At 43.7% G+C, this 15,546-nt stretch overlaps 1 protein-coding gene across 1 annotated transcript; it reads left to right on the forward strand.

Moving 5' to 3' along the window:
• Positions 1-7,940: 7,940 nt before the first annotated feature.
• Positions 7,941-8,891, forward strand: LOC307029756 (uncharacterized protein; the record flags this gene model as incomplete). The annotated part of the gene is made up of 1 exon (XM_079665837.1): positions 7,941-8,891. One exon carries the CDS (start codon positions 7,941-7,943, stop codon positions 8,889-8,891), a length of 951 nt encoding a protein of 316 aa, XP_079521963.1.
• Positions 8,892-15,546: the final 6,655 nt, after the last annotated feature.

The raw sequence follows: 15,546 nt of genomic DNA on the forward strand, positions 1-15,546 counted from the left end.
CTACTGGCCTCTATGGGTACAGTGGGTGGAGCCCTGAGGCCTAAACGCCCTGTCGTCCAACAACATCGAGTCAACACACTGCCCCTGACCACAACCTCCTCTCCTCCGGTTGTTACCGGGGAGAAGTGGGGGCCGCAGTTTACCTGGCTGGTAGGGCACACTCAGACACGCTTACCTCGTGAATAGTGTGCCTGGAAAACAGTGAGGAGGGCTCTCCCTGCCTGCCTATGGGCAGTCCCCAAGCCCTGTATGGGGCTCACTGTGCACCATGTTTCCCAGGTCCCTAAGGAGCATTGGAACACATAAGTGCACTATGGTGGTGGACCAGCTCTAGCTGCCTGGATAGTCTGAATAACCTTGTCAGACAGTCCCCCCTGTCTCAGCCTGTCCCTCTCCGGAGCCAAGCCTGGAGAGGTTGGCCCAGAGTGGGTAACGCCCCTATTGCACCTGCCTCCTGAGACACCGCTCCCGTGAACTGAGGAATTGCCCAGGGCTGGCCCACCATCATCTCTGTCACCTCTGCGAACCACGGCACCAAGCGGCAATCTGAGGCCACTAGGATGACTGACAGACACTCTCGTCTCACCCTCTCCAGGAGGGGGAGAATGAGGCGTACCGGTGGAAGGGCGTAGAGCAGCTTTCTTGGCCATGGCTCGTGTGCAAACACGTCTACCCGCCGAGCCATGGAAAACCACAGGGTACAGTGGCTGTTGCGCCGGCTGGCGAACAGGTCCACCTCTGACTCTCCCGAACTGGGCCCAGATTTGCTTCACCACCTCCGGGTGAAGCACCCACTCGCCTGGCAGGGGCCCGCCTCTTGACATGAGGTCGGCCCACCTGTTCTCCAGTCCCGGGATGTGGAGGGCCTTCAGAGATAACACAATCTCTGAAGCCCACAACCACAGGTTCCCCGCTGTGGTCAACAAGGCGGCGGAGCGGACTCCACCCTGCCTTTTGATGTACGCCACTGTGGGGCTGTTGTCGCTCCTCACCAGCTCATGTTTGCCCTCCATTAAGGGTTTGACATGCTGGAGGACTAACACCACTGCCCGCAGCTCTAGAAGGTTGCTGTGCCGTGTCTCTGTTAGAGACCAGCAACCCCCTATAGCTCTCCCTAGGCAGTTCCCCCCCCCAACCTGTCACGGATGCGTCCGTGAACACTGTGACGTAGGAGGTTACCCGCCCCAGTGGAGTTCCACTCCGTAGGTGCCCTGGGGACCCTCAGTAACGGAGGTTGCCCACCACTGAGGAAGGGATGGTCACCAGGCATCGTTTGTGCCTCTTGGGATCTAAACGAAGGCCGGCAAACCACCTCTGCAGGCGGCGCATATGCAGCAAGCCCAGCGGTACTACAAATTGAGCAGCTGCCATGAGACCCAGAGTCTGCATAATTGTCAGCGCTGTCACCGGTACCCCCTGTCGTAGTCTGAAAACTGCACGAAGCAAGGATGCCTGTCTGCTCTCTGACAGGGAGGCTCGTAGGCTGCCTGCATCGAGCATCCCCATACTGCACCTGTTGGTGAGGTATGGGGGAGCTCTTCTTCCAATTGACCGCAGAACCTAACTTGGTTAGGTGTAGGATCAATTGGGCTGTGTGAAACAACATTATTTGTAAATCATTTAGTATAATCACACAAATTCTTTGTTTTATATCTAATAATTCTGTGTTCTTTATTTATTGTTCAATAGCCTACCTGACAAGGTCGGAGATGAAAAACCTGGGTCGCAGGTTCCTCAACAAGACATCTATCAATATGTGTGTATTAGAGGTCGACCGATATTCCGCATTTGACCGATTATCGGTATCCGCCTTTTTTTTTAATCAAATTGCCGATACAACTTTGGCTCTGATGCGGCCGTTTCTCTGGCTGCAGTCACCACTCTCTGTACACGAGCAATGTCCCGCCCACAGCGCTATCTGATAGGCTATTACTGAAGATTTTCAGGGCGGGAGCCAGCCAGAGAGGTGGGATCTTCTCAGATTACAGGCAGGTGCGAAAGAATGCAGACACAGACTGAAGCAAGTAGAGACGGCAAATCCGGATCCTTTTACGGACTCGGAGTCTTCTGAGTCAGTCATTGAAGAGATCCGGATCATACGAGTCCTTTGAGTCATATGAGTCAGCATCACCAAGTGCGTAGAAATCCTACCGGTGAAACCGAACAGTTGTTGCATTTCACAAGCATATTAAACTAACGTTACATTAACCTCCGCTACACAGTCTCTTTTGCTTTAATAAAGAATGTTGATTAAAAAAAGGGTTATTTGGCGAATCTGAGTCTGCTGTTGACTAATGCATGACGACGTCTGCTGCAATACGGTTACGGCTCTGAGTCCGCACGAGTCTGCTATGTTTTGCACAGTGGGTCAGGATTTGCGAATCTCTGAGTCTGCTGTTGACTCGTGAACAATAGCCGCGGGAAGTAGGGGTGCTGGAGGCGGTGCTGCGAGTGGTGTACATTTGAAAAACGTCATGTTACTGTTGTTGAAATCTCTCTCCACTTTTATCACACACACACACACACACACACACACACACACACACACACACACACACACACACACACACACACACACACACACACACACACACACACACACACACACACACACACACACACACACACACACACACACACACACACACACACACACACACACACACCTTTTTACCTGACTAATGAAGCCCATTAGACTGGATGTGTGTCAGGAACTTTACAGAACAAACATCAGCACATAGTTATTGCTCTCATTAAGAATTCACACCTTCTTGTGTTCATGTCAGATGATCTCAAACTCTCCTCTCAGAGGGATCCTCCCAATCAGAGGTGTAAAGGACATCATCCATGCTCCAAAGCAAACATATGATGTAAGATCCAAACATGAACACATGATGCAAACTCTGTGAGGAGATGGAAATAGTTAACCTATCATCCCATGATGGAAGTTGAATCTTCCACTGAAAAGACAAACTTATGAATTATACTTTTTATTTGCAATTCATTAAAATAGTTTAAAGTGCATTAGCCCGCAGCAAATATTTAGATAACACCCCCTCTTTGTTTGTTAACATCTGAGGTTCTTTTTTTTAATTTGTTTTGCACCTGCGCCGGCCACTCGTGCATGTTGGTTCGAGTCCCTTGCTGTGTCTCATTTCAAATACTTCCCTTTGAACACTGTCTTGTTAAATAATGTAAACACTTGCACATTGCGTGAACTTCAACCAGGTAGCGTTGTCTCAAATCGCACATGGATGCTCTGCCCTACACAGGATTGATGCTAGATAGCTAGCTAGGGAGCAACATTTGCTGTACCAAGTCATTACATTATAGTGACTGCTCAATAAACCCAATACAATTAAAAGTGGCTTCTTTTTGTCAACAGTTTAAAGGTAGTAAATAGTGAAAGAACCTGTGATATGCATGTCAATCACAATGTTTTAAATTCTGTACATCGGAATCAATGCATAATGTAATGTGTTTGAACACTGTAATATATCACAATTTCCAACACACAACATTGTTTACACCCTTATGAGCTTATGTCATACTTTATACATACAAATATATATATATATTTAAACAAGCATTCATCACAACTTCTGTGATTAATGCTCTATCAAGTTTGGAGTCACAAGTCACTCTAGCATCACAGTTGACATTAATGTAAAATACATTTTAGAGATGCACTTGATAGTCCAGATGTATGTTATGGATGTAGGTATGACCTTGAGTTGTTTATGTGAAAGTGCTTCAGATGATTAGAGTATTTTAGAAAGACGGAGAACACTGAGCACAAACAAGTAGACTAAGGAACAGTGGCTCGTGAACCTGCTATATTTGCATCAATATATTTAAGTTTGACAGCTGGAACGTTCAAACAAATGACTTGAGATGCTTTTGTTTCTTTTCAGGCATTCCCACACCCCCACTGAAATGTTTGCAATGCCTGCAGTTCACAGACCGTCAGACACCGGCTGCTTGTTTTTTTTGTCAGCTTACTTGTCTCTCATATTCACTGTGAGCGTCAGAAGAGTGATCTGTGTTTCAGTTCAATGAGACTCATCCCCGCTGCAGACAGTGAGGGGAAAACTCATTACCAGATTTCTATAAGAATAATTGTGTTTGAGGATTTGCAGTAGGCCCATTATATCTTTTAGAATACATAACATGACCTCTATAAACCTTCATTTTAGATTTGATTGTTATAAATCTTCACTTTAAAAAAAAATAGGGACTAGAAATATACTGTACATGCATGTATTTTCTGTATAGCATAGTTCTGTATCCATACACTTACATTTATATCATGTCTAAATATAAAATATTTTTGGCTTTTAGTTTGTAAGAAAATGTTGCATTGATAGAAAAAAGTTTAAAATTCATAATAAATTACAATATATATATATATACATATCCAATTAAATCTATAACATCATGGTGCAACATTGCATAAATAATACAAGCATAGACCGTCTCTGTCTCACCCTGCTGTTCATCTGCAGTTGTTTTTAGCACTTTTCCACTCATTTACAATAGAAATATTTGAAATTAAGATAACAGCGGCATGAAAAACACCCCGTCTTTACATGATGAGGCCGAAGATGAAGAACAATGGCTACCCACAGTAGATGTCCACAGGTGAACACGGCCGAGGAGCTTTCCTCATATATGTATGTGGTATTCTCAGGATCTGTGTCGCTGCACTGAAACTTATAGTTTTATAGACCATTCCTTATTTTGCCAACATTTGGGAAGCATTAGTGTTGATAATGTGGATCCTAGTAAATCATTTATTGCCCTGTCTCTGTGTTTTCCCGCCTGTCTGATGGTCTGATTCTTTTCATCTGCTACTCTTGTGTTTCTGCCTGTCCTCCCCAGCTGTCATGGCCTCTGGCCCGATGTTTGGTAGGTTGAAAAGCCACTTGGTATTCTGTGGAACCATGATGACAGACTTTCATTCCCTTCTGGCAGAGCATTGTGCTTGTGCCTGTTCTGAGAGAGCTTAAAGGAATATAGATTTTGTATCATTTTAGGATATTTTATCCCTTTTCCACCACAATTGAAAGATGAGAAGACCAAACCAGGCCAAGCAAGGTTCATGACCACCATCAAAATCAAACTTTAAAATGAGTGCGCTAGAATTTGAAAGTACGCAACCGAAAAAATGTTGCCCCTTCCTTCAGACTTCCTCACAGAGCCCCTCCTCCAACACACACGAACGCGCACATGACCAATGAGGGCACGAGATAAGTTTGTGCCCAGATGGAAGGCTGACAGGCAGATAGGCCATCCAGTTACTTTAGCCGGGCCGGCTCAGATGATTGGTCGTGCTTTTTACAGCGCTACCGCTTCCACAGATGTGTCCCCTCCTGACCCAGAAAGCGACACAGCTTCTGGCCCAGGCTCTCGTCATCTCACGCCTAGACTACTGCAACTCCCTCCTGGCTGGTCTACCTGCATGTGCCATCCGACCTCTGCAGCTCATCCAGAATGCAGCGGCTCGTCTGGTCTTCAACCTTCCTACATTCTCCCACACCACGCCGCTCCTCCGCTCCCTTCACTGGCTTCCAGTAACTGCTAGAATCCACTTCAAGACACTGGTACTTGCGTACCATGCTGTGAATGGATCTGGCCCTTCCTACATCCAGGACATGGTTAAACCGTACACTCCAGCACGTGCAGTCCGCTCTGCATCAGCCAAACAGCTCGCTGCACCCGCACTGCGAGGGGGACCCAAGTTCCCATCAGCAAAAACACGTGGGTTTGCTATCCTGGCTCCAAAATGGTGGAATGAGCTCCCCATTGAAATCAGGACAGCAGAAAGCTTACACATGTTCCGGCGCAGACTGAAAACTCATCTCTTTAGACTCCACTTCGAGCGATAGAATTACTAACAAAGCACTTATATACTAATAAAGGTCTGGCTTATCTAAAGCCAGTTGAGTAGCACTTGAAATGTTTTGGCTCTATGAAACCTGATGTCCTTATATGATTCTGTTTTCTTCAAGTTTGTATCTTGTTGGTATCTTGTTGGCACTTATTGTAAGTCGCTTTGGATAAAAGTGTCAGCTAAATGCAATGTAATGTAACAGATGACATTTTTTTATGTATTTATTGTCAAAGCATTTAATATATTCATTGCTATCGGGATACTAAGAGCATTCCATGGAATATAACAAAAAGTGTTTCTGAAGTGAATTACCTACCCCACCTTTAGGTAGAGAGTAAGCTAATGGAGGTCCATGTTATATGTAAATATATTTAGTTATTAAGAGTAAAAAAAGGGGGTAAATTGGCAGACATTTGTAATTATTAACTGAATTTGTATCAAATAGTTTGAATGGATTGTGTAACTTGAATAATTGCATAAAACAGCTGAATAGCATCATTTGAATGCAGTTAGTTTGGAACTGACATTGTCACGATCTGTCTGTGTTGTGTTTAGATCAGTCTTTGGTTTCCTGTCTTGCCTGTTGCTGCCTGTCTGTTTTCCCTCCTACCTAATTACCCGATTGTGTTCACTTGGTGCCCCTGTGTTTTCTCCTCCCTACTCACCTGTGTCTTGTTTGTGTGATTAGTCTTGTGTGTATTTAAGTTCTGGTTTTTCTGTCTGTCATTGTTGGTTCGTCTTTTGTTTGTGAATGAGATTGGTCGGGACGTTGCGAGGCTCGTTGCTGCGAGGAGCGGACAGGCTTCCGGGTCGGCGATACAGCGAGAACAAGCTAAACTCATCCTGAGCACACACAAACACTCAAAGCCAACGTAAAAACAATAAGTGTGGCTTGATATTGAGTAAGAAAAAGGTTTATAACGCTGTGAGAATGGGTCTGCGGAGAGCATTTCTCCGCCATCCCAACTTAGCTGCTCGAAAAACGTTTACCCATTTAAACAATCGTGGTAGATACCTTAGCCCTTTCTCATTTCTCCAACTCCCCTCCTCGACTCCTATCCTCGATACTTAGTCCCGCCCACAGGAGATGCGAGCCGAGGAGGGGAACCGAGGAGAGGAGGGGAAGCAGCAGGGGGTTAGAGAAATGAGAACTCCTCTCCTCTGCGCGGTCATATTAAAGCGACGTCCGTTAATTATGACGTGGCAACAGCTGCATCAGCTGTGAGTGTTTTGTTAGAGCGCTGTATTTTGTAATCTCTGTTAGACCAGCTGAACATTGTTCCCCCACATATTTACTTTTAATTCCATTTGCAACAAGTATGACACGAATGTATGAGTATTTTCGACACATACTAGCATCTCTTCTGTATTGGGCAGCACTAAAACATTATTATAAAAAGTACCCTACAAATAAAGGGAGACATATAGGCTACATGAGGCTTATGTACGTTTCATATATTCACACATGCAAACATACATAAAAAACCAATGACTGTCTATACACTATACTATAGGCTATGTTAACCTTTTAAAACTACTCATCAACTCACACCTCTTTCACAAAACACCTGCTAATCCACGTAATTAACGAATCATGAGGGACCTCACAGGCTATATAAGGTCCAGGCACACATGTGATTTAAATCTCAACAACGAAAAACATATTCAGTGACCACATGAAACAAATTGAGTCATGAAACCCGCTGTAGCATGTGCCTTACGGCAGTGGCAAAAACTTCTGACACACAACAGGAATCAGGAGAGACGCCGATCCCAGCGCTGGAAAGCGAGAATGCGCAAAGCCATCCTGCTTCATCTCGAGGTATTTGAGTGTTCGATTACAATCGTTTTAAATAGTTGAAAAATAGCTGGCTTTTTTCATTGGAATACAACAATGGATTAATTTGTTATGACAGAATATGTATGTGCAGTTTAGTTTGATGGATAAAGGTAGGTTCAACACCCACACTCATACAAAAGTTTGAACAGCAGTGTCCCGGTGCTGGAGCTGTACTTCGGAGATGGGTGCCTGCTGAAGGACTTCAGGATGAACCGAGACTCCCTGGAGGCCTTGATGCGGTGTCTGGGGCCTGAGAGGAGACAGGCCTGGGGACACCACATGACTGTATTGACAACTGTGTACTGGCTGGCACACGGTTTGTCATACAGTGTGGTGTCCCGGGCCTTTCAGGTACCCCTCTCCACGGTCCACAGACTGGTCCAGGAGGGAGTGGAGGACATCGCTGCTCTCAGGCAGTCTGTGATCAGGCTGCCTGCTGGTCCAGAGCTGGAGGAGGTCGGGCAGGGTTTCCAGCAGTTGGCCGATAGCCCGGCATTTAGTTCATGTGTGGGTGCCATTGATGGGTGCCACATTAGAATAAAGACCCCACCCGGACCCAGTGGCCAGGACTACATAAATCGGAAGCTCTCTCCTTCCATACAGCTGCAGGCTGTATGCGATGGGAAGGGTAAATTCCTACAAACATTCGTAGGATTTCCGGGCTCAGTGCACGACACCCGTGTCCTAAAAAACAGTACCTTATACAAAGAGGCTCTGTACCCTCCACCAGGGTACTTTATTGTGGGAGATGGTGGCTATCCGTGCATTGTACCCCCCATAACGGTCGTAACCCCGTATCGGGAGCCACTACAGGGGAGGGTACAGAGCCGCTTCAACGGCTGCCATGCCAAAGCGCGCAGCATCATTAAGCGCGCTTTAAGGATACTGAAGGGGCGATGGAGGTGCCTCCTGTCGAAGGCCTTGGAGGTGAACCACACCTTTCTCCCTGCTGTGGTAACTGCCTGCTGTGTACTGCACAATCTCAGCATTACTGCATACATGACTGAACTGCAGCAGCAGCAGGAGGGGGTAGAGAGGTCTCCACCTCGTCCTGTGAGGGGGGAGCGAGGTGGACAGGGCCGGAGAGACAGACTGACAGACCAAATCTCGGCTCCTGACCACAACCCGGTCCAGCTGAACGACCACGATTATTGTTGAGAGGATTTTTATTTATGGACAGTTTTTTTGTTACCCGTTTTTTTCTTCACCGATGAAAAATGCATTTACTGGCCAGATGCATTACTCAGTTCTTTTGTTCCTCCATTTATATGCCTTATTTCCAATTTCACCTTGCTCAAGTTTATTTAGAGCAAAGGACTTTACAGACCCATATCTTTATTACAAATTGTATGTGAAATAGGCCATCACACAATCTCTTAAGAAAGTGTTACGTTTAGTGTTGAAATTGAGTCATGTTCAGTGATAAAATATTGTTATGCTTTGACTGAACTTGAAAAGAAAGAAGAGACATGTTAGCAATTTTACTTCTGTAGGGTTTGAGCTACATGCAGTAACTTGCCTCGATGTTAATGTATATATTAATTATAATAAAACATCCCTGATATTGCATTTTACACACGGTTCGTTTATGCGCAGAATTATTTGAGGTGGAGATTTAAAAAGCGGAAATCAGTGGCCATGACTTTCTGTATGACTATAGACAGTTATGCCTTGGGTTGCAAAAAGACTTTAAAAACGTTGGCTTTTCAGTCAGGTCAAAATCATAAAATGTATATTCAGCTTTGTATAAAATAAAGATCTCTTTGTATCTTCAGTAAACATGTGTGTTTGTGTATGTCTAATTGTAAAGAAGGCTTCATGCTTGATGTAAGCCTTGTATGGTGTTCGGGTCTGTGGGACCCGTTTATAATTTTTCCAAAGAAAATTGATAATTTATTTTCTCTAACTCACTCAATGGCCTTGGCTCTGCATGTCCCCCTTGAAAAAGAGATCAATGATCTCAATGGGATTTCACCTGGATAAATAAAGGATTTGAATTGAATTTTCTGTGAAGAACAGATATCAGAACACATTTTCAGTGGCCACCCCCCTACACATTTATATTACATACAGGGTGTTCGGGTCCACCAGACCCACGAACACAGACTGAATAACAGAAATATGAACACACCACACAAGAGTTAAGGTCAAACTTAAATATGTTTACTAAATGTTGTAACATATATAAATAAAGAATAAATGAACACATCCAAAGTACAGAAAAAATATGAAAAAAAGACACTATTCCTTCCTAACTAGTTCCTCGAAGAGCTTGAGGAATTTGGCGGAGGCTTCCTCCGAGGCTGCCTGCTGGCGGTTGAAGCGGTCCTCCTCCTTGTCCGCCTCTGCCTCCAGGAACTGTAGCAAAGCGCTTTTTCTTTTTTTTCGGGGAGGGGGATGGCTCAACACACTCCTGGCTGTCCGAGCCAGACTCAGTGGCTTCCTCATCCTCCACTGTGGCCTGGCTCTGGACAGCCTCAGTGGATGTTGAGCCACTGCCAGAAGCCACAGCAGCAGTGGCCGAGTCCATCAGGGTGGGAGGGTCGATGGATGGCCTCCCACCGATGGCCTCATGCATGGCCGTAAAATACGGATATGTTCCCGATCCAGGAAAATGTCACTCACTCCCAGGCTTTCTTGGCAGTGTGCCTTCGGCCAGTAAAAAGGTTATCGTTCTCGACCCTCACTTTGATGAGGGTCAGAGTGTCTTGCTCTGTCCCTGTGAAAAGACAAAGTAAAAGGTGTAGCTTCAAACTGTTGGAAGATTTACAGACTGTATGAGCGATGGATTCTAGTGTACAACATAGCCCAAACCAAACGATGGTGCTGAATGCTAAACAAAGTTCTGGTTGATTTAACACTCTTACAAAAAAATAACGTTTGCACTTTTAAACATCATGGCATGCTGTAGCAGGATTGGGTGTAGTTAAAATGTGGATAAAAACATAAAGAGTATCAGGTGAAATGTCAATAAGGAATGCGGTGAGAGGGCTCTAACTGCATACAGACGGGCGGAGTCGGATCGCGTATTTCACTTCTTAAATAACTAATGCAACGTATCATTATCAACACTTACATTTGTGCATTGCTCCCGCCATGTTTTTGAAATGATTCCAGCGGTGTGTCACGCCTATTTTATACCCAACGTTCCCGGAAATGCATCCGCGAAGGAGCCGCGAAGGAGCCGCGAAGGACACATCAGTGTATCCTCGGTTATAGCTCCTCCGGAGAGCCTCCTCGATGCTCGATCCTCGAAGTGCATTGAGAGAAATGAGATGTCCTTCAACATGGCGCGGTGAAATTCATTTCCGGGTCACTACCAGAGTACCGAGGAGTCGAGGAGGGGGATTTGACGAAATGAGAAAGGGCCCGAGTTTGAGTTAAACATCATAAATACACAAACAACAATGAATACTTACAGGTTGTGTACCGAATCTCCCGCTGGTCCAAACAAAGTAGGAACAGCATCGTTCTTCAGTGCCCTACGCTGTACATATCCGGCATGAATCGCTGAAAGGTTTGGGAAGCTTTGTTTCGTGAAATGCTGACAGAGGGTGTGGCATCTGGGTGTTCAGAGGTCACAGTACCCAGGAAGTAAACAATGGAAAATGAGAAATCTCCAACGAGGCGTTTTGGGGCAGCCTAGACTGTGTTAGAGTTTTACTCGCTACAGGGTGTACTATGAGGGTTTTTGACCGTTTACATGCATAAAAACCTTCATAACAAACAAGGGGACGGGTAATAACCGGAAAAGCATGACATGGGACCTTTAAGACTTATATGGTCCTTGTGAATCCTTAAAAATAAATCTTATAATGCAGGTTGGCGCTTGTTCCTCTTGCCCTCTCTGGTCTTTTCTTTCTCGTTGTTTTGTTTTGGCCTTGCCTAGACCACCTGCTTTTGTGTTAACCTGCTTAGCTTTATTTCACTAAAAGCTCACTTTGTGCTAACTGTGACAGTACGAACAGACCGCTATCACAGTTTGTCAAGGCGATAAAACACAAAGACAGAAAGTAAAGCAAGACAAGACAGAAGAAAATACATTTAACCTGTCAAGCCCTGAGCCTGTTTTTCAGGTCAAACGACATTCCCAGAACAAATGAAATTCTTCACTTCTAAAATGGGTAAATTACCTGTGAGTTGGATGTAGACGAGTCAAAATCAATATAAATGTTTTTATTTTAAAGTGAATTCAGATTAAATATAGTAAAGAATTGTTTCCGTCCAAAACAAAACCCATTACATACAGTGAAAACCACCCTTGGATGATGGGATAGTAGACTAAAAGCTGTAGGAATCCAAACTGTAACATATAATAAGTACCCTGTATCAAGATTGATGCAAAACAAGTGACATTTGACCTTTTTAGAGAGGTTTAGAAAAAGAAAACCCACCTCTGGGGTCGTTTGGGTGTATTTGCCATATCTCTGGAATCCATCTGTCGATTTTGGTGATTTACACAATTTTTGAACCGTTAGAGCCAATAGAATCGAGGGGAAGTTCCTAAATCCATCTAAATATTACCATTGGTGACTGAGAGTGATGCGCAGCCAGCATGCCCAGCGTTTATCTGCGTTTTGATGCCCTTGAACAACATTTTTGATCAGAAAACGAGCCTCGGATAGAGGGGCCAAAGACGCTGCCCTCAAAAAGGCACAAATGGAGGTGGCCAACAAGCCATGGTTGAGGAGCTTGTTTCCTGAATGGCTAGGATTGTTTTCGGGCATCCCCGATTGCCAGCCTCCAGCCTCGGACCCTTTTTTGGAGTCCACATGGATGATGCTATGTGACTAGCCATGTTTAGGAAAGTAAACACAGCTGTCCGATGAGGGCTACAGGATGGGATCAGTAAGCATAATAAGGAGGTTGACAAAAATAATACACTGTATCAAGTGCTGTGTGCCTTTGAGCTAGCCCTGCGTTGTGAAATGACATGTGTTTTGAGTTTGTTTATAAGTTTGCTTACATTTTGGTAGAGCCCCCCCTAGAAAAAAATGCACCAGCCGCCACTGGTTCCGAGTAAGAACAAATAACGATTGTCTGGTATAGGGATTAATCAAATTTGTGAGGACAGGAGGCGGAGCCCCGCGGACCCAACGCCGACACCTCTCTCTCTCTCTCTCTCTCTGTCTCTCTGTCTCTCTGTCTCTCTCTCTCTCTCTCTCTCTCTCAACATCCATGTGCGATTTGAGTTATGCTACCTGGTTGAAATTCACGCAATGTGCAAGTGTTTACATTATTTAACAAGACAGTGTTCAAAGGGAAGTATTTGAGTTGAGACACAGCAAGGGACTCGCACCAACATGCAAGAGTGGCCGGCGCAGGTGCAAAACAAATCACAAAGAACCTCAGATGTTAACAAACGCAGAGGGTGTGTTACCTAAATATTTGCTGCGGGCTAATGCACTTTCAACTTTTTTAATGAATTGCAACTGCATAAAAAGTATGATTCATAAGTTTGTCTTTTCAGTGGAAGATGCAACTTCCATCATGGGATGATAGGTTAACTATTTCCATCTCCTCACAGAGTTTGCATCATGTGTTCATGTTTGGATCTTACATCATATGTTTGCTTTGGCGCATGGGTGATGTCCTTTACACCTCTGATTGGGAGGATCCCTCTGAGATGAGAGTTAATGAGGGCAATGCATAAGAGAGCAATAACTATGTGCTGATGTTTGTTGTGTAAAGTTCCTGACACATATCCAGTCTAATGGGCTTCATTAGTCAGGAAGAAAGGTGTGTGTGTGTGTGTGTGTGTGTGTGTGTGTGTGTGTGTGTGTGTGTGTGTGTGTGTGTGTGTGTGTGTGTGTGTGTGTGTGTGTGTGTGTGTGTGTGTGTTAATTTAAAAGCTAAAGGAATGGAGAAAAAACATATTGTAAAATGAGCATATGTACCATAATTTGTGAATTCCATGTGAAAAGTTAGGAATTCTGACCACACCGAGGCCTCTGACACCCTTTCATTAATCATTACATTGCATTTAGCTGAGGCTTTTATCCAAAGTGACTTACAATAAGTGCATTCGACCAAGAAGATACAAACTTGAAGAAAACAGAATCATATAAGTAGCCTACATCAGGTTTCATAGAGCTAAAACATTTCAAGTGCTACTCAACTGGCTTTAGATAAGCCAGCCCTTTATTAGTATATAAGTGCTTTGTTAGTAATTCTATCTCTCGAAGTGGAGTCGAAAGAGATGATTTTTCAGTCTGCGCCGGAAGATGGACTTGGGTCCCCCTCGCAGTGCGGGTGGACAACACGTTCTCACTCCCAACCCGTCACATTTTGACGGACGGTCAGGGCCCCTCCCCGTCACTCTATTATGGACAGGGTACCCCTTGGAAGTCAGTTTTCAACGGGCAGGGCATCCCATAGACCTTCATAGACCTCCCATAGCATTGATAATAGACGCCATGAGAACGCTCCCCGGCAAATGCTACCCCGACGGCCGGTTGTTATTGTCAATATTAATATAATATTAATTAAATTATTTATTTTTTAATAGTCACACTCGATTTTTAATAGTCACACTCGATTTTGCCGATTTTCTTGTTGCCCCAGCTGGTCTACACCTTTTTTAGCAGAAACAAATGCTACATTAATGTATTAAATCGATGTTAATCCATGTGTGTGGTTGTGGAATCAATGGAGCGATTGCGCAACGCAATAATTTACAAACTCTTCAACTACAACCCTAATTATATTTAAAAACATTTTAGAAGGCCTCACGAAATACTTGAATGTACATTTTTAATTTAAATGTGAAGGAATGTGTGTAATGTGGTGATTATTATTCCCCCGCGGATCTATGGGTTGCGCACGGATATTATAGTTAACCGGACTTCCTGTTGATGTGAAATCCGGAAAAAAAATGTAAACATAAAATAATACTTTATTCCGAGTTTGCTTGTTTTTCTCTTTGAAGGTCCTCACATAACGGCTTTGTAATACACGGTTCGGCTGCATTAAATATTACATATCTGCCGTAGTTCGCTATTTATAGAGCCCTGCTGAGAGGACTTCTAGACAAACAGGAATAACTGCTGCCGAAACTGAATATGTGACGTGGATCATAAATATATCAGCAATCAAACACAATCTTCAATTTCTCTTAACACAATACGTCTACTTGCAATATCAATACTAATTTGGCTGACTTTTATATTTGATCCAATCGGTATATTGGTATACGTATGTGTTGTGCTATACACCATAACGTTGCACAGCTGATAGAAAGGGACACCTGGTGGTTAAAGCACGTTATTGAAATGTATTATTTGTATTATTAGATATTAATATGAGACACAGACAGACAAACTAATAAGGCTTTATTTAAACATTAAATAATACTTTAGGTTAAGGTCTTATTTTGAATAAGAAAAAAGCTTTGGGGTTATACATATTAAGCCTGACTAAGTAGGCTACTAATATATTGCTTTCCTGCAATGTTAACTAGTGTATGTTTAAGCACTTATTTTAACTGATATTTTACATATTATACTCTTATAAGAAGTATGTAGATAGTTTAAGAAATGTGCAGAATATGACAGTTTAATGGTGGAGGTATACACACTAGGGATCGACCGATATGGCTTTTTCAATGCCAATGCCGATACCGATTATTAGTAATCAAGGAGACCGATAACCGATATTTGGAACCGATATACATTTGCAGTAAAATCAGAAAATATTGGTGTCAAAATGTAGAATAACACAAAGTCCAACACATCTCAACACAACTTCTTTGAAATGCATTTAAGCATATATTATGTTTAATGAACTTTTAAACATCTTACAACTGGTTTCCCCT

Source organism: Notothenia rossii, assembly GCF_949606895.1.
Source record: "Notothenia rossii genome assembly, chromosome: 2".
NCBI classification, from domain to species: Eukaryota; Metazoa; Chordata; class Actinopteri; order Perciformes; family Nototheniidae; genus Notothenia; species Notothenia rossii.